General features: G+C 37.5%; 4 protein-coding genes and 2 pseudogenes across 22 annotated transcripts; 5 read left to right on the plus strand and 1 right to left on the minus strand.

Moving 5' to 3' along the window:
- The first annotated feature begins 776 nt into the window (after positions 1 to 776).
- On the plus strand, positions 777 to 5,445 carry LOC104700218 (protein RRP6-like 3). 10 transcript variants are annotated; one of them, XR_015560924.1, is made up of 14 exons: positions 957 to 1,273; positions 1,359 to 1,603; positions 1,692 to 1,790; positions 1,928 to 2,011; positions 2,245 to 2,331; positions 2,450 to 2,570; positions 2,725 to 2,912; positions 2,991 to 3,029; positions 3,113 to 3,627; positions 3,712 to 3,996; positions 4,125 to 4,216; positions 4,301 to 4,472; positions 4,598 to 4,931; positions 5,147 to 5,445. XR_015560924.1 is itself a non-coding variant. In XM_010415696.3 (13 exons), the coding sequence occupies exons 1-13, from the start codon at positions 1,033 to 1,035 to the stop codon at positions 5,231 to 5,233; spliced, it is 2,694 nt and encodes an 897-aa protein (XP_010413998.2). In that variant the 5' UTR covers positions 777 to 1,032; the 3' UTR covers positions 5,234 to 5,445. The 10 variants fall into 10 exon arrangements, 6 of the variants coding, with proteins under 6 accessions (XP_010413998.2, XP_087312857.1, XP_010414000.2 ...); XR_015560923.1 differs by having other exon boundaries at positions 5,170 to 5,445; XR_015560926.1 differs by having other exon boundaries at positions 2,728 to 2,912.
- A 31-nt stretch (positions 5,446 to 5,476) lies between these two features.
- LOC104700216 (NEDD8-activating enzyme E1 regulatory subunit AXL) lies at positions 5,477 to 9,642 on the minus strand. Its single transcript, XM_010415695.3, has 14 exons — positions 8,829 to 9,642; positions 8,571 to 8,743; positions 8,312 to 8,475; positions 8,087 to 8,197; positions 7,923 to 8,002; positions 7,642 to 7,792; positions 7,466 to 7,559; positions 7,152 to 7,240; positions 6,896 to 6,969; positions 6,638 to 6,800; positions 6,456 to 6,538; positions 6,193 to 6,279; positions 5,926 to 6,106; positions 5,477 to 5,802 (listed from the first exon to the last, which is right to left on the minus strand). Exons 1-14 carry the CDS (start codon positions 8,897 to 8,899, stop codon positions 5,719 to 5,721), a joined length of 1,605 nt encoding a protein of 534 aa, XP_010413997.2. The 5' UTR covers positions 8,900 to 9,642; the 3' UTR covers positions 5,477 to 5,718.
- LOC104700219 (glutamate receptor 3.7) lies at positions 9,357 to 13,821 on the plus strand. 2 transcript variants are annotated; one of them, XM_010415699.3, is made up of 7 exons: positions 9,357 to 9,866; positions 10,146 to 10,532; positions 10,634 to 11,958; positions 12,083 to 12,357; positions 12,480 to 12,511; positions 12,680 to 13,089; positions 13,166 to 13,821. In XM_010415699.3, the coding sequence occupies exons 2-7, from the start codon at positions 10,271 to 10,273 to the stop codon at positions 13,634 to 13,636; spliced, it is 2,775 nt and encodes a 924-aa protein (XP_010414001.2). In that variant the 5' UTR covers positions 9,357 to 9,866; positions 10,146 to 10,270; the 3' UTR covers positions 13,637 to 13,821. The 2 variants fall into 2 exon arrangements, with proteins under 2 accessions (XP_010414001.2, XP_010414003.2); XM_010415701.3 differs by having other exon boundaries at positions 9,505 to 9,866; positions 12,680 to 13,093.
- A 132-nt stretch (positions 13,822 to 13,953) lies between these two features.
- Positions 13,954 to 19,805, plus strand: LOC104749626 (glutamate receptor 3.5). 7 transcript variants are annotated; one of them, XR_015560921.1, is made up of 8 exons: positions 14,416 to 14,852; positions 15,042 to 16,393; positions 16,485 to 16,762; positions 16,860 to 16,891; positions 16,976 to 17,003; positions 17,092 to 17,385; positions 17,467 to 18,020; positions 18,346 to 19,805. XR_015560921.1 is itself a non-coding variant. In XM_019227431.2 (6 exons), exons 1-6 carry the CDS (start codon positions 14,534 to 14,536, stop codon positions 17,956 to 17,958), a joined length of 2,883 nt encoding a protein of 960 aa, XP_019082976.2. In that variant the 5' UTR covers positions 13,954 to 14,533; the 3' UTR covers positions 17,959 to 18,061. The 7 variants fall into 7 exon arrangements, 2 of the variants coding, with proteins under 2 accessions (XP_019082976.2, XP_019082977.2); XR_015560920.1 differs by lacking the exon at positions 18,346 to 19,805 and having other exon boundaries at positions 17,467 to 18,061; XR_002032675.2 differs by having other exon boundaries at positions 14,421 to 14,852; positions 16,976 to 17,385.
- On the plus strand, positions 18,427 to 19,805 carry LOC104704273 (F-box protein DOR pseudogene; annotated as a pseudogene). Its single transcript, XR_015560927.1, has one exon. The product of XR_015560927.1 is annotated as an F-box protein DOR pseudogene (transcript).
- Positions 19,806 to 20,173: 368 nt separating this feature from the next.
- Positions 20,174 to 21,673, plus strand: LOC147940801 (F-box protein DOR pseudogene; annotated as a pseudogene). Its single transcript, XR_015562856.1, has one exon. The product of XR_015562856.1 is annotated as an F-box protein DOR pseudogene (transcript).
- The last annotated feature ends 2,375 nt before the right edge of the window (positions 21,674 to 24,048 follow it).

Consider the following 24,048-nt stretch of genomic DNA (forward strand, 5'->3'; position numbering starts at 1 on the left):
TTGGAAAATTAGTACATTTTTGAAATATAATTGGCAATTTAGTACATTCACTATTTATAATTTGCAAAATAACCACCTTCAACTATTTACTATTATTTACATTACTTTTTAACCCTCAAAAAATCTTTTTATTTACAAGTATGCCATTAAAATTAAATATTTTTATTATTTTATTACATGAGCTCTTGTATTTAATAATTAAAATACTAATCAAAATAAATTTATTTTCTAAAAAATTTTAGGTATATAAAATTCTATATTTTTGCAACTATTATTTGATATCTATTTTGTTTGATGATTTGTTTTTATTATGTAAAATAAATTTCATAAATTTTTATCCGTATACTCATTAAATATACAGATGTAATCCGTACAATTAAGTGTACAGTAAATAATAATACATATATTTGAGGTGTACATCTAATTTAGTATACATATGTATATTAATATACACATTTTCATCCGTACAGCTGATAAAGTATATTAAATATGAATAAATTAAAAATATTTCTATTTTTGTAAATCCGTATACTAAATAAGTTGTACGAATCGAACTATCCTTTTGTAATTTCACAATAATACAGTTTATCCCATTTTCTCATTTATTTCACAACCCTTCTATTACATAAATAGTAAAATTTACCTAATTATATAATTATAAATAGTAAATGTATTAAAAATCTAATTAAGTTTTAAAAATATTCTATTTTGCATAGAAACCTTTTTTTAATTACGTTTATGGTTAATATACGTCATGTACACACATTATGTCAAGCAATCATACAAAATATACAATTCTTTGCTATCAATAATTCTTTTTTGGGCCAAGGAAGCCAAATTTAAGGACACACACTTATTAATGGGCCTGTTTTATTTTAGTCTTTAGTCAAAACACGTGTCAGGATCTTAACGGTCTTATAAAAAGACACGTGTCAGGATCTTCATGTCTTTGCCGCCATCGTCCGCCGATGAGAAGACAGGAGGAGGTGCCGCAGATTTGCTCAGGGAACAGAACAGTAACGAAAGCAAAACATGGAGGTCAAAGAAAAGGCCAAAATCGTAATTACAGTGGCCTCTCTTGTTGCGGTGACAGTCCTGTTCGTGACGGAGTATCGCCGGCGCCGTCGTCACCGGAGGAAGCAAACATCTTCTCTAAGCTCTTGTTATCTGCATTCCGAGGTGAGACCACAGTTCGGATTCAAACGCGTGCTTGCGGATAACTCGTACTCTGAGTTCAAACACTTGAAGCTCGATGATGCCTCTTCCTCTACAGGTAGATTTCAATATCTCAAGTTAAATTGTATACGATTGTGTATTTTGATGTGTAATGTTATATAAATTGAAATCAATCAATGCAGAGAAAGCTTCCAACTGTCATCATCCGTATGAATCTGAGATAACTGTTTTATTAGAGAACACTAAGATTGAATTTGGGTTTTTGAGGGGAGAGTGTTCATTGAAAATGAGTGATTCGTATGTGTGGGTTGAGATGGAGTCACAGTTAAAGAAACTTGCTGAAGTATTGGCAAAAGAAAAAGTTTTTGCAGTTGATACTGAGCAGCATAGTTTGAGGTCCTTTCTTGGTTTCACTGCTCTAGTTCAGGTAACTACTATATAAGAACCGTTGTTGGTATTACTTGGTTTTACTTTTGAAGTTGTGATTTTTCATTTTTTTCCTCTGAAACTTGCAGATTTCTACACACGAGGAAGACTTCTTGGTGGACACGATTGCATTACATGATGCAATGAGTATTCTTCGTCCTGTTTTCTCTGATCCTAATATTTGCAAGGTATATTATTTGAATGAAGATGTTCAATGTCAGAATCTTGTGGAATAAATCTTATGAAGAAGCACTTGTATGTTTCTGACAAGGTACTTTAGTTTGGGCAATGCATTTTCGAACATTAATCTCTAATTGTGTATTAGGTGTTTCACGGGGCTGACAACGATGTTCTCTGGCTTCAAAGAGACTTCCATATATATGTTGTGAATATGTTTGATACTGCCAAGGTATACATTCTATATTCTTCTTTTAAGTTTTAAGATTTGACATCAGTGAAAGTCATTTGGAATAAGTGAGTATAGAAGAATATGTGTCTTCTGTTAACTCAGCCAGTTTAGAGAATTCTGTTCTTTCTTTTGTTATATGCATATACATATGTGTTTGTTTATGTAGTAAAAGTAGGCATGATGTTGTTGTTGCTGTATTACTAAACTGCTTTTACTAAAATGCAAACAATCAGGCATGTGAGGTGTTGTCGAAGCCTCAAAGGTCACTGGCATATTTACTCGAGGCAGTATGTGGAGTGGCTACTAACAAATTGCTGCAGGTGAGTCCTTTAACATTTCGAACTCGCTAGTTTTCTGGGCATGTCTTATTCTTCTCTATGCTAAGCTTGCCTCATAATATGTCTCATGTGATTTCTTTCTTTGACGTTTTCACTAAAGCGTGAAGATTGGAGACAACGTCCTCTGTCCAAAGAGATGGTGCAATATGCCAGAACGGATGCACACTATCTCCTCTATATTGCCGATGCTTTGACTGCTGAACTCAAACAACTAGCCACTGGTACGAATCTTTGCTATGGAGAAACGTTTTTGTATATGATGGAAAAGTAAGGTTAACTTGGCAACAATGTAAACTATGATCCAAGAAAACATGATTTAAGGGAGCGATATTGTTTGTTTTTTGCAATAAAGTTCTAAAATATTAAATGTATCAGAAGATTCATCTAGCCCCGATGACACATTCCATTTTCTTCTCGAGGCTAGTAGGCGGTCAAACATGACTTGTTTGCAATTGTACACGAAAGAAACTGAAGATTTTCCTGGGAGTGCTGCTGCTTCCTCGATAATTTATCGGCATTTAAACGGACACGGAGATACTTCTACCATCGCCTTGAACGCTGAAGTATGCCCATCCCTCATTTCATTATGTGTACACAATTATTTTTGAAACATTATGTTGATGTTCGTGTTTTAATTTTAGGAGCTTGTTAGGAAAATATGTGCATGGAGAGACTTAATGGTGAGTTAATTTCCCTGTTGTTTTCTTAAACTGTCCAAGTTCAAAATTTTGTAGCTGCAAGACATTTACATTTTTTTTTTCAGGCACGGATTCATGATGAAAGCATGCGATATGTGTTACCTGACCAAGCTGTAGTTGCTCTTGCTTGTACGCAGCCAACTACAACTGAAGAGATATATGGTACAATAGCTCATACTGATTTGGCTACTGAGTCTTCTCCGAGCTTGAGTTCCTCAGTTCAGTCTCCATATCCGGTTATTTGTAGTCATTTGGATGACATATATCACATGATTCTGAACAAGTTGGCTAAGCTGGATGATATATTACCGGTGGTTCTTAAGAAATGCTTGGGCACAAATGGAACATGTCCAATTTCTGTCTTCAACTATTCCCTTTTGTTAAACTTCAAGACAAAGCTAAGTAGCCACTCTGCTCCCAAGCAAAATGGACATAAGAACTTCAAGCAATTCACTCGTAAGGCATCACGTGAGCTTTTTGTCAAGAAATTTTCCTGCAAGGCTCCTGTTTATCACAATTGTCGAATATACGCAAATGATGGGCGGTTGCTATGCTATTGTGATAAAAGAAAACTTGAATGGTAGATAATGATCTATTCTTGTATCTACACTTCATCAATAATTTTTGATTCAAGAATCTCCTCTCTAAATTAGATATCTTACAGGTATCTGAATCGTGGACTTGCGAAGCTAGTCGAAGAAGATCCACCTGCGATAATGCTTTTGTTTGAGCCTAAAGGACGTCCAGAAGATGAAGGGAATGATTTTTATATCCAGACCAAGAGGAACATATGTGTTGGGTGTGGGGAAGGGAAACACTATCTGCGTTACCGGATAATACCTTCGTGCTATAGAGTTCATTTTCCAGAGCACCTAAAAAGTCATAGATCTCATGATATTGTTCTACTTTGTGTGGATTGTCATGAAGTTGCACATGCTGCTGCAGAGAGGTACAAGAAACAAATCGCTACAGAATTTGGAATTCCTCTTTTTGTTCGTAGAGTAATCGATTCAAAAGAAGCACAAGGGACATCTTCATTGACGGAGGATGAATCAATGGTTAACTCTGAGGATGCAGGTGTCTCTCCATTACATCTTAGATCAGCTGCAATGGCGCTCTTGCGACATGGGAACAGAATGCCATCAAGTCGTCGTGAGGAATTGTTGCAGGTGATGTAATCATCTATCTATTTCAATAAATTGATTTTGAATAAGCATTCTATTGTTGATGGTTTCTTTGGATTGTGAATATAGATTGTCAAGATGTATTACGGTGGACGGGACATATCTGAAGATGATTTGGAAAGAGCTTTACTCATTGGGTTGAGCCCTCACGAGAGACGAAAACGCGAAAGAAAGAAAGGGGTCTCCCTGAAACATTCTGCAGAGGTTGCTCGTTTGGACAAACAAGAAAATGGTAACAAAGGTAACCGTATGATAAATACTGGTCAAGTACATTGAAAATTGCATTGGTTAATAAACTGTAAATGTGTAATAGATAATGATTCTTTGTATCCACAAATACTGATGCAAACAACTTTGTATCTTTAGATGAAAACAATGATGGGGAGGGTCCAGCAGATTCTGAGAAAATTATGAATGTAGAAAGGAGCACAGTTGCTGATGATAGTGGTGATGGTGGTACAAGTGAAGGAGATGGAGCTGCAGAGCTAAATGATGCTCAATGTAATGGAAATACGTTGCACCAACAGAACTCCAAACTGTCTTTGCTAGGACATGGACCGCATGGGAAACAAATTGTAGAGTATCTGTTGAGGGAATATGGAGAAGATGGTGTACGAGATTTCTGTCAAAGGTGGAGAAAAGTGTTTGTTGATGCTGTTCATCCTCGCCATTTACCTGGTGGTTGGAATGTTAGTCACAGGTAAACTTAATACTTAAAGCCACATTCGCATCTTCTTTTTTTAAAATATTTGAGTTTCTACCATGATAAGTACGCTTAACTCGCTCCACGATCTGATAGTTGGATGTTTATCATATATCTTGTTGACATAAGACAAGTAAACAACTTTGGTCTTAGAGAAACGAAATTCTTCGAAGTTACTGAAATGCATTTGTCTGGACCTTGTTCTTTACAAGGGTTTGATTTTTGTTTTTGTCAGTGGCCGAAGAGACTTTGGCGAATTCAGCGTTTACAATCCCACAAAGAGACTCTCAACCGAGTAGCTTGTCAATGGAAAGTCTATTTCTGTTTCGTCTCTGTTCTTTCGTCAATTTTGGTCCACTATCCACAAAACGAGTCTGGATTGGTTTATTATGTAATTCCCCAGACCCATCAGTGATCTGTTGTATTCTTCTGTAGACCTGTGTACTATGTTTTAGTCAAAGTCTTTGGATTATTATTTATTAATTTGCAGTCTAGGCCTCTATTTTGAAAAGATAACAGAACTTTGTTGTACTAAACAGTAATACCAAAAAGGCTCTTTGCCCATCAATTAACACGAGCTCTTCGGTTTTGAACCGCGGCTCAAACAATCAATATACATGAAGAATTCCAAACTGTTTCTATGGAGAAATCAGATCTAGTTAGTCTGGTGTACGGTAGAATGAAAACTCCAACTGTTCCAAAAAAGGGGTTAAGTTTTCAACGCAAAGTGAGGATAAAAGATAGGTTGGAATTCTTCTGCAGCCCACCAGTGTCGAAGAATCTTCTATAATGTCAAAGACTGAGACTTGTGATCAATGCCATTGAAGATGTAAGTTCCTGACATGGGAACAAACTGCTTCGTGATGAGCTGCAAACATAGGGAAACAATAAAAGAGGTAAATGTGAGTCTCGGTAAATGTTTAGTTTCACAATGTACCACCTTTGATACTGCCAGTGACCAATTTGAGAGACACATGGATATGAAACGAACCTTGATCACTTCTTGAGATGTGATTCCTCCTATGAAAGCAGCAACCACATGAAGCTCTGCAGCACCAAATCTACACATCTCATTGTAAAGTTCGTCCTGAAGCATATAACCGTCACAACCCATTTCGCTAAGAAGACTCAGGGCAATAGTTTTTAACTGGGCTACGTCATGGTCCATTAATCTGCTAGCAAAGAGACATGTTAATAGTCTAACAATGCCAGAATTGTTCGGGATACTATCAACGTTTGCCAAAATTTGTTCTCTTACCCATCATCAAACTGTCCAGGAAACTTCTGATAGGTCGCAGCAAATCTATCAACAGCTCTAAGAAGAATATAAAATCCAATTGCGCTTCTGCAAGAGGAGTATACAGAAAATGGTAAGAGCCTTAAGAGCTAACAACATGTCTCCAAACTGCGCAACTGTAATACTATATTTCAGTTCTGCAAGTATATACTCCAGCAATATTTTTGTTACCATAGTTTCTGTGGTTATATGAAAATTATCAATTTCGATGAAGAAATTTGCACCTGTATTCCTCATCAGCCAAACACTTATGCAGTGCTACAGAAGGAGTTCTGAACTCGTCTTCTATCATACGGTATCTGCACACCTACAAAGCGCATATCCGAATGCTTTTAATTTACTCAAAACCACGCAATAGGTTTTAATTATCAAATTGTAAGAAATTCTAGCGTTCTCGGTTTCTCACCTTAAGTTTTCTTGCATTCTTGCAGAAGCTCTTGATAGTTGGCTTTGAGATGCTACTTGGATCCTGACCAACTCTAAGTAGAATGTTTTTTACTCTCTGCTCCATGGAAAGAAAATCAGCTTCAGCTTTGGAATAGTAGATGTTCTGCAAATTGATGTAGTGCCTGCAAAAGAAACAATACAGCTAATATAGTAATCTGATAAAAGGTCATGGATAAATTTCATCCCTCCCCTGAAACGAAAGAACAGGAGAGCTAACTCTGTGGAAGATGTCATATCAGGGATGGAGCCTTCAAGTGGTACCTCCCCACCACCTTCATTTGAAATAAACTCCTGCAAGTGATGCATATAATCAGTAGGATAAACATTAAATGTCGATGGAAGCGAAAAAAAGCTAACATGGATCGAAGACAATCTGATATACTAAATCCTAACAAACGTTATCAATTCCTTCCACGTTTGGAATAACAATATGAAAGTATGTGTTTTGACGTGAGGACTTTCAAGTCACGAACCTTGAGTGCTGCTACCATTACCCAAAAATCTGAGGAATTTGGGCCAACTTCAGCACAACTATCATTAATAATGTCTTGAGTATCTTGGCCTGGACAAAAAAAAAAACATGTTCAGGTCAATGTGAAAATAATAGTAATTGGCTCATGACATTTTTTCCAGTAGTAACTAAGAAACCTGACTTCTTATTACAGTTAACCTAATGTTAAAAATGGTCAGCAATCAACCATGATTCATGAGGATAGTCATCCATTTGGTCCAACCGATAAGTTTAAAGGTCAAGTTTCAACCAATGCCAGAAAGGATATTTACTTACTGAATCCTCTAGGAGCAAAAACTTTGAAAGCGGCTTCAGTGGCTTCTCTGTAGTTATCTTCATCCGGTGATAACATCTTGGACTTAACTAAAGCCTAAAGTTTCCAGGAATAAGAGAATAAATACAAGGAAACACAAAACAAGTAAAGTTTGCTGAGTAACAAAAAGTAAGGATACCTTAAATTCGTTTTTCTCTTCCCTAGTCGAGGGAAGGTTGCTGTTATGGGTTTGAGCCCATTCTTCAGCCACCTTGACAAGAATGACGATGTAAGGAATGTGCTTATGGGCAGCGGGTTCTACTACATTTAGATCAATAGTCTCCACAAACCTGCAGATCATTGAATAATTTTAACCGGTCGCAAGTTAGACAACATATAAAACCCATAAAAAATAATTTGAACCTCAAGGTTAAAGGATGCCAAGAAAAGATAACGAGTGAGAAGATTGAAGCAGAGTACCTCTTCAGTTCAGGCCACGGATTATTCAAGCGGAGATCATCAAGAGAATGATCAGGCTTTGACTCGATAGCAGTGTGCTCCTGATAGGAAAGAGAGGGCATGACTTAGCACTTAGCAGAACATACCACGAACAGTGGCAAAGCACTAAACTACAATAACTTTACCTTAACACTGATGCGAACAAACCCAGTAAGGCCATAGGAGCGAGCAAAAACCAACATGACATTTGCTTCCCTGCAGATTCTATCTAGTTTCACCATCGAATCTTCCACTAGCTACACAATCAACACATGGCAAAAAACTAATAAGGCAACGCTCTGTAGTCCTAAAGAACTGATCATAAAAGCAAATATATCTAGTTGGGCAGTTCAAAGAAAAGAGAAGAGTACCTGAGTGGCGACAACGAGAGTGAACTGAGAGAAGAAAGATGGGTCTTTTAGTATCAATGTGTCTGGATCCTCCTCAATAAAGTTGGCTTTAACAGCATCGTTAAGCTCCTGAAGAAAGCCACAGACACACTTGGCCTTTGACTGACCAACGCTCTTCGCATCCACTGAAACATAAAAACAAATCAACAATCTCAACAAAAACAGAACCAAGATTGTAAACGCATTGCCCAAAAAAAGATGTAAAAGAAAACATACATACCCATGAAATTGTTGCCAAGGTCGCCAATTTGAACTTTGGATCCGTCGACAATGGTGATACTTCCGATTCCACCAAGAACGAGATTCTTAAGAGCCTCAGAGCCAGTAGGGCCACAATCGAGCAAACAGATGCTCGCTGTTTCAAGAGCTGTTTGACCTAACTCTCCCCAAATCCTACGATTTTATTTTAAGGGGAAGGAATGATGAAAAGAAACAGCGGAGAAGTAGAGAGAGTTTGGGGGAAGGAGAAAGAGTATACCTGAGTTGACGATCGTACTTGGTTTTCTTGGGTTCTTCCGCCATTGTTGGTTCTTGCTCGAGCCTTTTCATGGAGGGTTTTTGTCAGTGAAGAGAGAGAAGAAAAGGAAAGGCTTTGGCTTTGGCTTTTTAATGAGAGAGAGAGAAGAGAGAAGAGAGAAGAGAGAAGAGAGAAGAGAGAACCTTTGACAAGTAAAGTTCATTTCTTTCTTTCTTTATTTCCTTCCTTTTTTATTTTGAAAATTAGAAAAAATATATATTACTTGTCAATGACAAAATTAGCTAAACAAAATAATAAAATTTTCCACAGCTGTTGTTGACAAAAAGAAAAAGAAAAAAAAATCTGAAAAGAAATATAATGGTTATATATCAAACAAAATAATCTTTAACACATGTTTTTTTTTGGTTTTGTTTAACATCTTACTTTATTAACTAGAATCCAAAGATCACATAGTTATCAATAAATATAAAAATAAGGAATAAAATTTTGAAAAAAAAAATATAATGATTATTGATTAACACAGCAGCCAGTTATATATTTTCTAAATTTTTTTTTTTATATTAGTAAGCCTAGTAAGTAATATAATCATAATTAAAAAAATTTAAAAATTGACAAAATGGGCCGTTAATTGTAGGGCCTCATAGTAATAATAGGCCCCACTGCTAAACAAAAAAACAAACGGCATCAACCACTGTTCTACACAAAGCCTACCGTAGACTGTCTACGGATAGGACCTGTGTGAGCTGAGAGCTTCTTCAGTCACACGTTTCTCTTTCTCTTTCTACTACTGTCTACTCTGTTTTCAATTTCTTCTATTCGATTTGTTACCGAGAAAATACGAAGATGATGACTCTCTCTCTCTGGGCATCATGTCTTTAGGAATCTCCTGTCAATCAATGGGTTCTTTTTTAAAAAAAGTTCTTGACTTCTCTTGTTGATAATTCGTTGCTTTGTCGTAAAATTTCCCCTTTTTGATTAACTTATGCCTGCCAAGTGTTTGCGTATATTCCAAAGAGAATCTGAAGGTTGCTCAAAGAGGTAAAGAGAATCTCTCTCACTATTCTACTGTTTTCTTGTTTCGTCTTTTCGTTTTCTTACTCTTAATACCCGGCTCTGTTATCTTCTTCTCATGAATTGATCAAAAACCTCATCTTTCAGATTTTTTCTTATGTTCGTATGATTTTGTGTTTGTAAATTAGTCTCATAACATAAACCACATTGTTGCCTTCTTTTAGCTATTTTTTTAAAAAATAAAAGATTTGATTCGACTTTTGAGTTTGCTATCGGCTTAGATCTTGATTCGATTTGATTCTACAGGTCAAAGTTGGAAACTTTTTTTGACCATTCTTCTCAAACTCAATGCTGAGTGAATGAAGAGTCGCTAGATTTAAAATGAGATGGTTCTAGTTCTTGTTCCAACACAAACTGTTTGAACTGTCTCCATGGGACTTGGCATTGACTCATTTGTGGCTATTACGGCCCTTATTTTGGCCTTTCTGGTGGTTCCAATGGGTTGCCAGAGGCCTGATGTGGTGAACCTCGGTGCTGTTTTCGCTTTCGATTCGGTTATCGGAAGAGCTGCTAAAGTAGCTCTTGAGGCAGCTGTTTCCGATGTGAATGCTGACACAAGCGTTCTCAATGGAACAAAGCTACGGCTGCTCATGGAGGACTCTGTTTGCAATGTCTTTCATGGGTCTATAGGAGGTACGTTTTTATTTCTACCAGATGCTAATAATGCATTTAACAATATAGGCCTTATTAGACTAAGGGCCTGGTTTAAGCTTCAGTGGTTGTTGTTTTTGCAGCTTTTAAATTGCTTGAGAAAGAAGTGGTGGCTATGATCGGTCCAATATCATCCTCTGTTGCTCATACGATGTCCGACATTGCCAAAGGGCTCCACTTTCCTCTTATTTCTTTTGCAGCAACTGATCCAACTCTTTCTGCTCTCCAGTTTCCCTTCTTTCTTCGGACTACACCTAATGATGCCCACCAAATGTCTGCCCTTGTGGAACTGATCGCTTTCTACGGATGGAAAGAGGTGATATCAGTATACTCAGATGATGAGCTCGGAAGAAATGGAGTTGCTGCTCTTGATGATGAACTGTACAAGAAAAGATCCAGAATTTCCTATAAAGTGCCTCTCTCAGTGCATTCTGATGAAAAATTCCTTACGGAAGCTTTAAAAAAATCCAAGTCCATCGGTCCTCGAGTTTATATTCTTCATTTTGGTCCTGACCCATCGCTCAGAATTTTTGATATAGCGCAAAAGCTGCAGATGATGACCCATGAATACGTGTGGCTCGCCACAGACTGGCTCTCAGTTACCTTAGATTCTTCTTTGAGTGACAAAGTTACTCTAAAACGTCTTGAAGGAGTAGTGGGGCTTCGTCAACACATCCCAGAATCAATAAAGATGCAACAATTCACACATAAACTGAAGAGCAACAGATCAATGAATGCCTACGCATTACATGCCTATGATACAGTGTGGATGATTGCATATGGCATCGAGAAGTTGCTAAATGAAGGAATCAACATAACCTTTTCTTACTCCGAAAAATTACTTCATGCAAAAGGAACTAAACTGCACCTGGAGAAAATCAAGTTTTTCAACAGTGGGGAGCTACTACTTGAGAAACTTCTGAAGGTGAACTTCACTGGTATAGCCGGTCAAGTTCAGTTTGGTTCTGGCCGAAACGTCATCGGCTGTGACTACGAAATCATCAATGTAGACAAAACTGGTGTTCATACTGTGGGTTTTTGGTCAAAAAATGGAGGCTTTTCAGTTGTAGCCCCAAAACTCCAACATTCACAGAAGGAGACTAGCTTAGTTTCTGATGAAAAACTTGGAGACATAACCTGGCCTGGTGGTGGCCATGGAAAGCCACGTGGTTGGGTCATTGCAGATTCTGCAGATCCATTGAAGATTGTTATCCCCAGAAGAGTTAGTTTTGTCGAGTTTGTGACCGAAGAAAAGAACAGTAGCCATCGCATCAAAGGATATTGCATCGACATCTTCATTGAAGCATTGAAGTTCGTCCCTTACAATGTTCCTTACATATTTGAGCCATTCGGAAATGGCCATTCAAGTCCTAATTACAACCAGCTTATTCAAATGGTCACGGATGGCGTAAGTATCCACTTCAACAGCGTTCAAAACTTATACGTAAAGCCTCAGAGATCACTAAACATTTACGGAGTAACTTTAACTGAGATACTGGTTGGGCATTTCCTTGTTTTTCCATTTGTTTCAGGTATATGATGCAGCTGTTGGGGATTTTGCAATAGTCCCAAGCCGGTCAAAATTAGTAGATTTCTCGCAGCCATATGCTTCCACAGGCCTTGTGGTGGTGATTCCAGCTAATGACGACAATGCGACTTGGATTTTCCTGAGACCCTTCACCATCCGGTTATGGTGCGTCGTTCTAGTTTCATTCATGGTAATTGCAGTAGTCATTTGGATCCTCGAACATCGCTTCAATGAAGATTTCAGAGGGCCACCCCGAAGACAACTCGTCACAATGATGTTGTAAGTTCAGCTTGTAATAATTTCACTGAACTTGATAGTTCATTCTTGGAGTTTAACAAAAAATAAAGATAGTTCATTCTTGGAGTTTTATCTGACACATCCAGTCTGATTTGTCCTTGCAGGTTCAGCTTCTCAACTCTTTTCAAGAGAAACCGTGAGTAGCCTTAATATTATCCATATTTCTTTAAGAACCATTAAGAAAGAGAAAAACACAAGTTTAGAGTTACATTTGAGAATTTGTCTGATACATATACGACTCTCTATTGATTTTTCTATTAACTCACGTCAGTAATATTTCTGTTTTAACTTGTTCTTTCAACAGAAGAAGATACTGTAAGCAATCTAGCAAGACTAGTGATGATTGTATGGCTCTTTCTATTGATGGTTCTAACCGCTAGCTACACAGCAAACCTCACCTCAATCCTCACAGTTCAACAGCTTCCCTCTGCCATTACCGGAATCGATAGCTTGCGAGCAAGCGAGGTGCCTATCGGTTACCAGGCTGGGACGTTCACTTTCGAGTATTTAACCTACAGTCTTGGCATGGCTCGGTCTAGACTGGTCCCACTTGACTCAACTGAGGAGTATGAAAAGGCTCTAAAGCTGGGGCCAACCAATTGGGGAGGTGTGGCTGCCATTGTCGACGAGCTCCCGTACATCGAACTGTTTCTAGCAGAACGAGCAGGCTTCAAGATTGTCGGAGAGCCCTTTATGCACCGTGGTTGGGGATTTGTAAGTACGTTTTTCATGTTTCTCTTAATCAGAAACGAATCACGTAAAGATTTGAACTTGTTTTTTTGGTTAACAGGCGTTTAAGAGAGATTCTCCACTGGCAGAAGATATGTCAACAGCTATCTTGAAACTCTCTGAGACCAGGAAACTGCAAGAGATACGGAAAAAATGGTTATGCAAGATGAACTGCGCAGAGAAATCAGATTGGAACCCAGAGCCAAACCAGCTACATCTCAAGAGCTTCAAAGGGTTGTACCTTGTCTGCATAGCAATCACGGCCTCTGCGTTTTTAGTGTATGTTCTCAGGATGATACGCCAGTTCGTGCGGTACAGACGGATGGATAGGACATGCTCAACGCCTCGCGCTTCTTGGTCGACTTCTCCTACGATGCGGCTTAGAGAACTGGTGTTTGATTTTGTGGAGTTTGTAGATGAGAAAGAAGAAGCTATCAAGAGAATGTTCAGGAGTGAAGACTCTAATAACAATAGCAACACATCTCATGTTGTGGAAGTCCAAGAAGCTGATTCTGAGGTACCACGAAATTGATGAGTAGATTCCACTCTATAGGGAAAAAAAACTGTTATTATGTATACGAATTGTACGGAGTTAGATATGAGCTAACATGTAAGTCAATACTCGAATCTATGTTCATTAGATTTGAGTATTACAACCTAGCAACATAAAATGCTGGTTAGAAAGACCCAGTGATAATATTACCATCATTTATAGCAGCTAACATATTGTATAGATTCTTAGGAGCTAAAAATAGTTTTAGTAGTTTATATGGCATTGACTTTATCTGATAAGGATTTGATACTCTAATAGAATACCCAAAACTTTCAAAAGCTTCCAACTTTGAATATATAAAGAACTTGTCAGAATTGAAAGGAAAAAGGTTGGATCTTTGGATGTATGTGTACGTCTATTGTACACATTAATTCCTTTGTATATCATTGCCACGTTCAATGAAGTATGAACTCATGAAACTTTTCTTTTACTCAACTTGGTATGCTAAATTGTTTTGTCTGACCCACTATTTGCTATTTTATTGGGATTTATTTCCTCTCTCTATTATAGTTTATCGCTACGTCCATGGAGTTTGCGTTCATTGAGTTGAATTATTAAACTATGATTCTTTTTTATATATTTCTGAACCGTCTCTGAGATGGTTTCAGTTCTGTTTCTTGATCAGTACAGAATCCAAGACAATTATATACACACGTATATATATGTAAAATCTAAGTTTTGATTCTTGGTTCGATCCAATGTTCACTACCCTTTTGTCTTTTTGTCTGACCCATATATTTATGTCTTGATGTTGATGTTGAAATCTATGGTCGTGAATGCTTCTTGGACCAGATTTTTTCTTTTTGTCTTTAAACTCAGAATCGTCAAATGGGTAATCTCATGTGCCCGTAAAAACCAGTCCTTTCTGAGTTAAAGATGGGATTTTTCGTGATGATGAGATGTTGTGATTCCATGGGACTTATGCTCCTCCTATGTGTTTTTGGTTTCTCGGTTTTGCCAACGGAAGGTGCTGGTGGAGAAAGTTTCTTAAAAGACTCTTCTTTTCCTTCTTTGCCAAGCTCTGTCAACGTTGGAGCTCTGTTTACTTATGATTCTTTCATTGGAAGAGCGGCCAAACCCGCGTTTGTGGCTGCCATTGAAGAAGTTAATTCTGATCAGAGTATTCTCAGGAACACCAAACTCAATATCGTCTTCCAGGACTCAGACTGCAGCGGATTTGTTGGCACCATGAGAGGTACTTTTCGTTAACTGTTAGTTATACCTGAAAGTTGCTTGTGAAATTGTCCCAATGAAGCTGGGTTTGTATAGTAAATGTGGGTAAATTCAAATTGCTGAGCTTGTCTTGTTCATAAACCTCTTGTTTAAACTTTTTTTTTTTGCACATGAGAAAGGTGGATTGGTGATATGGTTTCTTATGGTGTAGCTTTGCAGCTAATGGAGAACAAAGTGGTTGCAGCCATTGGTCCACAATCTTCAGGACTTGGTCACATAATTTCCCATGTGGCCAATGAGCTCCATGTACCTCTCTTGTCATTTGCAGCAACAGACCCGACTCTTTCTTCGCTTCAGTTTCCTTATTTCCTTCGTACCACACAGAACGACAACTTCCAGATGAAAGCAATCGCGGATTTTGTATCCTATTGTCGATGGAGAGAAGTTGTTGCGATCTTTGTGGATAATGAGTATGGTAGGAACGGGGTATCTGCTTTGGGTGATGCTTTAGCCAAGAAACGTGCCAAGATCTCTTACAAGGCTGCAATAACACCTGGTGCAGGTGATAGCTCAATCAGTGGCCTATTGGCTTCTGTTAATCTGATGGAATCTCGCATCTTTGTTGTTCATGTGAATCCTGATTCGGGTTTGAACATATTCTCTGTCGCCAAGTCTCTTGGAATGATGGGAAGTGGCTATGTCTGGATTACCACTGATTGGCTTCTTACAGCTTTGGATTCAATGGAACCGTTGGATACCAAAGCTATGGATCTCTTGCAAGGAGTGGTTGCTTTTCGCCATTACACACCTGAGAGTGAAAAGAAGAGACAGTTTAAAGCAAGATGGAAAAACTTTAGATCCAAGGAGAGTTCAAAAAGTGATGATGGCTTCAATTCTTACGCGCTGTATGCTTATGATTCTGTTTGGTTAGTAGCTCGTGCTCTTGATGTGTTCTTCAGCCAAGGCAATACAGTGACTTTCTCTAGTGATCCTAATCTGAAAAATACCAACGACAGTAACATTAAGCTATCAGCACTTGACGTTTTCAATGAAGGGGAGAGGTTTTTACAGGCCATTCTTGAGATAAATTATACAGGTCTGACGGGAAAAATCGAGTTTGATTCAGAGAAAGACCGGATTAATCCAGCTTACGATATTCTAAACATGAAAAGTACAGGTCCACAGAGAGTCGGGTACTGGTCGAACCATACAGGTTTCTCAGTTGTGCCTCCGGAGACATTATACTCTAAGCCTTCAAACACATCTGCCAAAAACCAACGTCTCAATGAGATCATATGGCCAGGGGAAGTAAGAAAGCCACCTCGGGGTTGGGTTTTCCCTGACAATGGAAAGCCGCTCATAATCGGGGTGCCTAACCGTGTGAGCTACAAATACTATGCTTCTAAGGACAATAACTCGCTTGGTGTTAAAGGCTATTGCATTGACATCTTTGAAGCTGCGGTTCAATTGCTTCCGTATCCTGTTCCACGTACTTATGTATTATACGGGGACGGGAAAAGAAATCCTTCATATGACAACCTCATAGGTGAAGTTAATGCAAATGTGAGTCTTACTTATTCTTTCATTTACTCAATCAGGTACACGAAAAAGTATACTAACCTGTCTACTGAATTTTCTGTTTTATGTCTCCTAGAGTTTTGATGTAGCTGTTGGAGATGTTACAATCATTACAAACAGAACCAAGTTTGTAGATTTCACGCAGCCATTTATGGAATCAGGGCTTGTGGTGGTAGCTCCAGTGAAGGGGGCCAAGTCTAGTCCTTGGTCGTTCTTGAAGCCATTCACTATAGAGATGTGGGCTGTGACCGGGGGCCTTTTTCTCTTTGTTGGAGCTGTCATTTGGATTCTTGAACACCGTTTTAACGAAGAATTCCGCGGACCTCCTAGGCGTCAAATCATTACCGTCTTCTGGTTAGTTCCACATGATTAGTAAATAGACGCAAAACTCATATTTATTAGTTTAAGTTTAGGCGCTAATGGTTTGCTTTGCCCGTCTTCAACGTTGCAGGTTTAGCTTCTCAACAATGTTCTTCTCTCACAGTATGTACACAACGTTGCAGGTTTAGCCTCTCAACAATGTTCTTCTCTCAAGTTGTTTATCCTGCTTCCTTTCTTGATCTCCAGGGGAGAACACAGTGAGCACGCTGGGGAGGTTTGTGCTACTCATATGGTTATTTGTGGTGCTAATCATCAACTCGAGTTACACGGCGAGTCTCACTTCAATCCTCACCGTTCAACAGCTAACATCACGGATAGAAGGAATGGACAGTCTAATAACAAGTAACGAAGCCATTGGAGTCCAAGACGGTAGCTTCGCGTGGAAATATCTGGTCAATGAACTTAACATAGCTCCATCAAGAATCATGCTGTTGAAAGACGAAGTAGAATATCTCTCTGCTCTTCAACGTGGTCCTAGAGGCGGTGGCGTGGCAGCCATAGTGGACGAGCTTCCTTACATTAAAGCTCTCTTGTCAAACAGCAACTGCAAGTTCCGTACAGTTGGACAGGAGTTCACCCGGACAGGCTGGGGATTTGTATGTAAACTCCAAACTCAATACCTTAAGATCAGTCTCTGTTCAAAATTTGCTTATTGGATCTTAAAACTTTACTTTCAGGCGTTCCAGAGAGACTCTCCTCTAGCTGTAGACATGTCGACTGCGATCTTGCAGCTGTCCGAAGAAGGAAAACTCGAGAGAATCCGCAAGAAATGGCTTACCTACGACCACGAATGCACAATGCAGATTTCAGACACAGAAAACTATCAACTCTCGGTACAGAGTTTTTGGGGACTCTTCTTGATCTGTGGCATCGTTTGGTTTATTGCACTCGCACTCTTCTGCTGGAAAGTGTTCTGGCAATACCAACGGTTAAGACCCGAAGTGAGTGATGAAGAAAGGACGAGCGAAGAAGCTGGTTCTTCTTCTAGACCAGGGAGAAGTTTGAGAGTGGCAAGTTTCAAGGATTTGATCAAAGTTGTTGATAAGAGAGAAGCAGAGATCAAGGAGATGCTTAGGGAGAAGAGCAGTAAGAAACTCAAAGCTAGCCAAAGCTCAGCTGAGAATTCGCGATCAAAACATTCTGAAACCTCCATAGAGGCGGTTACATAGATAAGCAGAGAGTTACACAATTTGTGTAAAATGACTACAGATGGATAACATTACTTAGAAAGGTAATGTACATAGATTTATTTATCATAAGGTCTTTTAGAAAGATGGGGACAGGACAATACATAGAACATAGATAAAAATGCAATTTTTTTCATACCAATCTCACAAGAGGAACAACAAGTGAACTGAAATTACTGAATCATGAATAAAGAGCATTTGTAAAAATGGAACTCTCTGTGTATGGGTAAAAATGATCATGTCTTGCAAATTCAATAGTTGAACGTTGTGTTTCTAATTAACCACTCAATCGACCCGGAATAGTGACAGCCGGTTTAACGGTTCGGTTTAATCTATACCGAGTGATTCTTTGTTTTTTTGTTTTTGCAGTTGCAACCCCTTCACGTACGTACCTCTCACTCTTTCATATCGCGACCCGAATCTAGGGTTTAAAGCAGTGTCGTCTCCGCCATGAAAACACGGCGGCAGCACGTCTCCGATGATGATGTAACCATTTCCCGACAAAATGCGCGACCGCAGACCTCAGCAAATGGTGGAGAAAACGCATTGGCCATCCCAATTGATCTCGTTTGCGAGATATGCTCGAGGTTGCCGGCGAAATCAGTAGCGATATGTCGCTGTGTGTCGAAGCTCTGGGACTCCACACTTGGTCTTTCCTATTTCACTGAGTTGTTCTTCAGCAGATCATCGGCTCGGCCGCAGCTATTGTTCGCCTACCAAAATCACGGCGGGTTCTTCTTCTTCTCCTCGCCTCAAAATCATCCCGATGAGGACTCGTCTTCTGTTGTAGCTGCCAATCGTCTTACGCATTTCCCCTTTGATAGTTACTGTAAAATTGGTGGTATTGTCCATGGCTTGGTCTGTCTTGTAGATAAGCGGATCTCAAAGGGAAGGACAGAAACGGTGGCGGTGATATGTAACCCTAGCACAGGAGAATCCTTACCTTTACCAAAAGTGAAGACGATGAAACTTAATGGGAGAAGCTTTATGGGATATGATCCGATTGGTAAACAATTCAAGGTATTGTCCATGACCTGGCCACGTTATGGAAGAAGACTAACCTTGATCGAGTGTAGTCTCCCCAATCATTCTGTATATGATGAAACTGGAATATGCATCAGTGGTGGTTTGTATTTTCAAGCTTCGGTTAATAGGGTTTCTAAGGTAATTTGCTTTGATGTAAGGTCTGAAAAGTTTACAGTTATTAACCTTGATAAAGGTATGGTGTCTTGGCCTGAGCCAACTCTGGTTAACTACAAGGGTAAATTAGGTTCACTTGAAGTTGAAGTGTCAGAGATTGAGTATATGACAGTTACTGGAGATACTAAATATTGTCTTCAGTTGTGGGTTTTAGTAGACGCAGAGAAACACGAATGGTTAAAGCATAGGTTCTTATTGCCCACTTTGTGGAAGAATGTAGTTGGGAAGTTACACGTTGTTGGAGTGACCCGTACAAATGAAATTGTGTTGTCGCCGTATTATCCCTCCGGCCCTTTTTATGTTTTCTACTACAATTTCGAGAGCCATACTGTCAGAAAAGTTGAAATGCAAGGAATTGATGTAGTTAAGAATCGCAGGGTTCACATCTTTGTAGACCATGTAGAGAACGTGACGCTTATGCAAATGTTTTAGAACTTATATAATACCTTGATGCTATGGTACAGTCCTTATGCTGTTGGATATAATGACTATTTTCTGTTTTTTTTTCTTTTCTTCTGGATACTATATCATTCCCTTTGTTTACAGTTTGTACTAGTGGTCTGATCAGTAGGAATGGTTGTTCTGAGTTATGTTTTTAGCCTTATAAAGTACCCTCTCTTCAGTCTTCATTGAGTAAGCCACAATCTTTAAATTGATACCGGATGACATACCGGTCACAGTGGCACTTATCAACCTCAATCTCTTACATTATGGACATGATCCATCTTTTGTAAGTTTCACTGATAACAAATAAAGTAATATATTTTTATCTTGAAAACTGACTATTTTAAAATTGCTTTCGCTAAAATAAGCCTGCCTAAAGCTAAGTTCTAATTTACCACTGAATCGAACCGGAATAATAGCAGCCGGTTAAACCGGTTCGGTTTAGTTAAGATTTCGTCAATTATTAGTTAGCCGGATTTTTTTTTTTTTTTCCAGTTTGCAACCCTTCGTATAATATACTCACTCTTTCACATCATACGTCCTTTTTAAAACAAAATTACAGTGAATCTAGGGTTTGAAACAGTGTCTTCTCCGCCATGAAAACACGGCGACAGCACGTCTCCGAGGATGATGTAACCGTTTGTCGACGGAATACGCGACCGAAGACGACCTCAATTAATGGTGGAGAAAACGCATTACCGATCCCAATAGATCTCGTTTTCGAGATATTCTCGAGGTTGTCGGCGACATCTGTAGCGATATGTCGCTGCGTCTCGAAGCTATGGGCTTCCACACTTGGTTGTCAAGATTTCAAGGAGTTGTTCTTGAAAAGATCTTCGGCTTGTCCGCAGCTATTGTTCGTCGTCGGCCAAAACTTTGATGTGTTCTCCTTCTTCTCCTCGCCTCAGCTTCAAAATCCGGATGCGAACTCGTCTCATGCAGTCGCCACTCGTCTTATGCATTTCCCCTTCGACAGTTTTTATGAAATGAGCGGTGGTTCTGTTCATGGATTGGTCTGTCTTGTTTATAATAAGCAGATCCCAAAGGGAAGGAAGGAAACGGTGCCGGTGATATGTAACCCTAGCACCGGTCAATCCTTAACATTACCCAAAGTGAGGACAAAGAGAGTTAATGTGATAAGCTACTTGGGATATGATCCAGTTGGTAAACAATTCAAGGTATTGTCCATGACCTGGCCTATACTTGGCAACCAAAAGGGGATGTGTGCGGAGCATCAAGTTCTAACTTTAGGGCCTGGAAAACTGTCATGGAGACTGATCGACTGTAGTGCTGTCCCCCATGGGATTCTATATAATGAAAATAGAATATGCATCAATGGTGTTTTGTATTATCAAGCTTGGGTCCTTGGGATTTCTAAGGTAATTATTTGCTTTGATGTTAGCTCTGAAAAGTTTACAGTTATTAACCTTGATAAGGGTATGGTACGTTGGCATGAGCCAACTCTGGTTAACTACAAGGATAAATTAGGTGCACTTACAGCCTCAGATTTCGGGTCCTTTAGGACAGTTAGTGGAGATACTGAATGTCTTCAGTTGTGGGTTTTAGTAGACGCAGAGAAACACGAATGGTTGAAGTATACCTACGTCTTGCCCCCTTTGTGGAAGAATGTAGTTGGGAATGCTAGGTTACACTTTGTTGGTTTGACCGGTACAAACGAAATTGTCTTGTCTTCGGATGATCCATCCGGCCCTTTCTGTGTTTTTTACTACAATTTCGAGAGCCAAACTGTCAGAAAAGTTGAAATGCAAGGAATTCATGTAGTTACGAATCCCACGGTTCACATCTTTGTAGACCATGTAGAGAACGTGAAGCTTATGGAAATGTTTCTACCTCGTGTATCATAATAGATTATGGGCTCTTAGTACATTCATTATGCTATAATGGATGACTTATTTATTCTCTGTTTTTTTTAAGTTTTGAACTATATTCTGTGGTTTACATGGTTGTTCTAACTTCTAAGGCACGTTTTAGCTTTTTTAAAGTCCTTTGTAATTCTTAGTCCGACAAAAAATGTTTACGAGACCGTGGATTACATAGTGCAAATAAAATAAATGTTACCAATTACCACTGAATCGAACCGGAATAATGGCTGACGGTCAACCGGTTCGGTTTAATTTTGATTTCGCCAACTTATCTTATATGAATAACACATGTCGCATGAAAGCTCGACACCTGTCTAAAATTCACAAAATTATATAACACCTTTAATAAAAACTAATACATACAGTATGTCTTTTTCCTCAAATTTAAATACACTTATATACTCTCTCCATTTTTATTATTTGTCGTTCGAGAGTTAAAATTTTGTATCATAATACTTGTCGTTTTAGATTTTCAATGCAAATGTTTAGTAAAAATTCCAATTTAACCTAACTATTTTAATGTTTTAACCAATCAAAAGATTAGAAAAATATATTTAAAATGAATAAAACAATAAAATTAATGGTTTTCTTAATTTGTGTAAAACAACCTTAAACGACAACTAATAAAAAATGGAGGGAGTATATATTAACTAAACTTAAGTGGGAGTTATTGGTTTGAGATTTGAATAGAGTCTAAAAGACTTTAAATGTTATGTAGAATATTTTGTTATTATATCGAGATTTTGTTAAACTCTGCTAAAGTTTAGTGTTATTAGTTTGTGATTTATAAAAAATTATTTAAAATCTTAACAAATTTGGGTTACTGGATTCAGACTTTTATAAACTTATTAAATTTTCTGTGTTATTCAATTAAAACAAAAGAATCTAGGATTGTTTATGAATTTAATTATTATGTTATTGGTTCATGATTTTATACACTTTCTTCATAAAATAAAGTAATGAAAAGTATGACAAAAATACAAAAAATGTTTAGAGCATTTTACAAGATTTTAGAAAACTAATCAACAAAAATATAAAATACTCTCTAGCAATTCTTAAAAATCTTTTACTTATTCACTTTTGATGATTTTGTTGAAGTCCTCAAAATTCTATATAAATTAGAATCCAATAACACTCCTTAAATATATCATTATATTTACAATAACTAATATATATAAAAAAATCATACAGCAAAAAAAATAACACCATGACACACTTTATGGTTGACCGGCCAATTAATATATTTAAATGTGAATTACCTACATAAATAACATATATGTAATTTGTTATCAACAGGCAAACACTTCTAAATATTTTACAAGACATTGTATTATAAAACTATCTTATAATGTCTTTTTAGTCACAACATATATGTAATTTGTTATCAACAAGCAAACACTTCTAAATATTTTACAAGACATTGTATTATAAAACTATCTTATAATGTCTTTTTTAGTAACTAAAATATATTATAGATTTTACATCAAAGAATTTTGTAATAAATTATGCAAAAGATATACTGTAGAAAATTTATAATAAAACATAACATCAAACAGATTTATTATATCTAACAAATATTATTAGCTCAATCATTGGCGGTTTCACTTATGTACATAATACTTTTTGTTACCGCTATAAGATTGATTTTGCTTCAATTGCAATTTCAAAATTATTATTATTATTATTATTATTATTTTTTTTTGACAACCAATTTCAAAATTATTTATAAACACCTACTTTTAATTTTGACTCTCCTAGGTCGCTCACTAAAGTCGTATACATTAAATAACGCAATAAACTAATATTCGTAACGTAAATTTGTAAAATGGGTTCTCCAACTGTCTTTTAAACGTATACTTCAATTTAACGAGTTTTGCATGAGGAATTTTAATACTTTTTGTAGTGGATAAGTTTCCTTGCAATTTATTCAAGACAAAACAAAAATTACAAAAAGACATGACTTGAAATCACAGTTTTATGGGCATCAATCTCAACAAGCGACTCCACAACAATCGAAGTAATCCTCTAACATATGCAAGTCTAAAGACAAAGTAAAAATATAGTTGGCTAATCCGTCGATAATTAATTTCCCTATAAATATGTGAAATTTGGATTATCCTATCGAGAGATATAAAGTAATGACACAAACAAAAAAGAGAGGGAGAAACAGTCTTAGTGTATGAATTTAGTTGGTCATGATTTGACTTCTAATCTTATATATAAGGTAAGCTGACAGCTAGAAATTCAAATACATAAATCTTCAAGTGATACGATCTTCTCCTTATTAGTCTTATTTCTTCAACTAAAGTATTTTTTTATCAATATTTAATATAGAGTACGACAACTACAATTTATTTTTAAGAAAATCGATTATTAAAGAGTTAAAAAAAATTAGAATTGTTTTTTTTTTTAATTTGTATGCAAAAACTTTAAACACAACTAATTTGAATGAGAGGGAGAATCAGTCTTAATCTAAAGACATGTATTTTAGTGTAGGATTTTAGTAACCCACACATAACTAACATATATGTAACTATTATAAAAC

This window comes from Camelina sativa, chromosome 7 (genome assembly GCF_030686135.1).
Source record: "Camelina sativa cultivar CO46 ecotype springtype chromosome 7, ASM3068613v1".
NCBI classification, from domain to species: domain Eukaryota; kingdom Viridiplantae; phylum Streptophyta; class Magnoliopsida; order Brassicales; family Brassicaceae; genus Camelina; species Camelina sativa.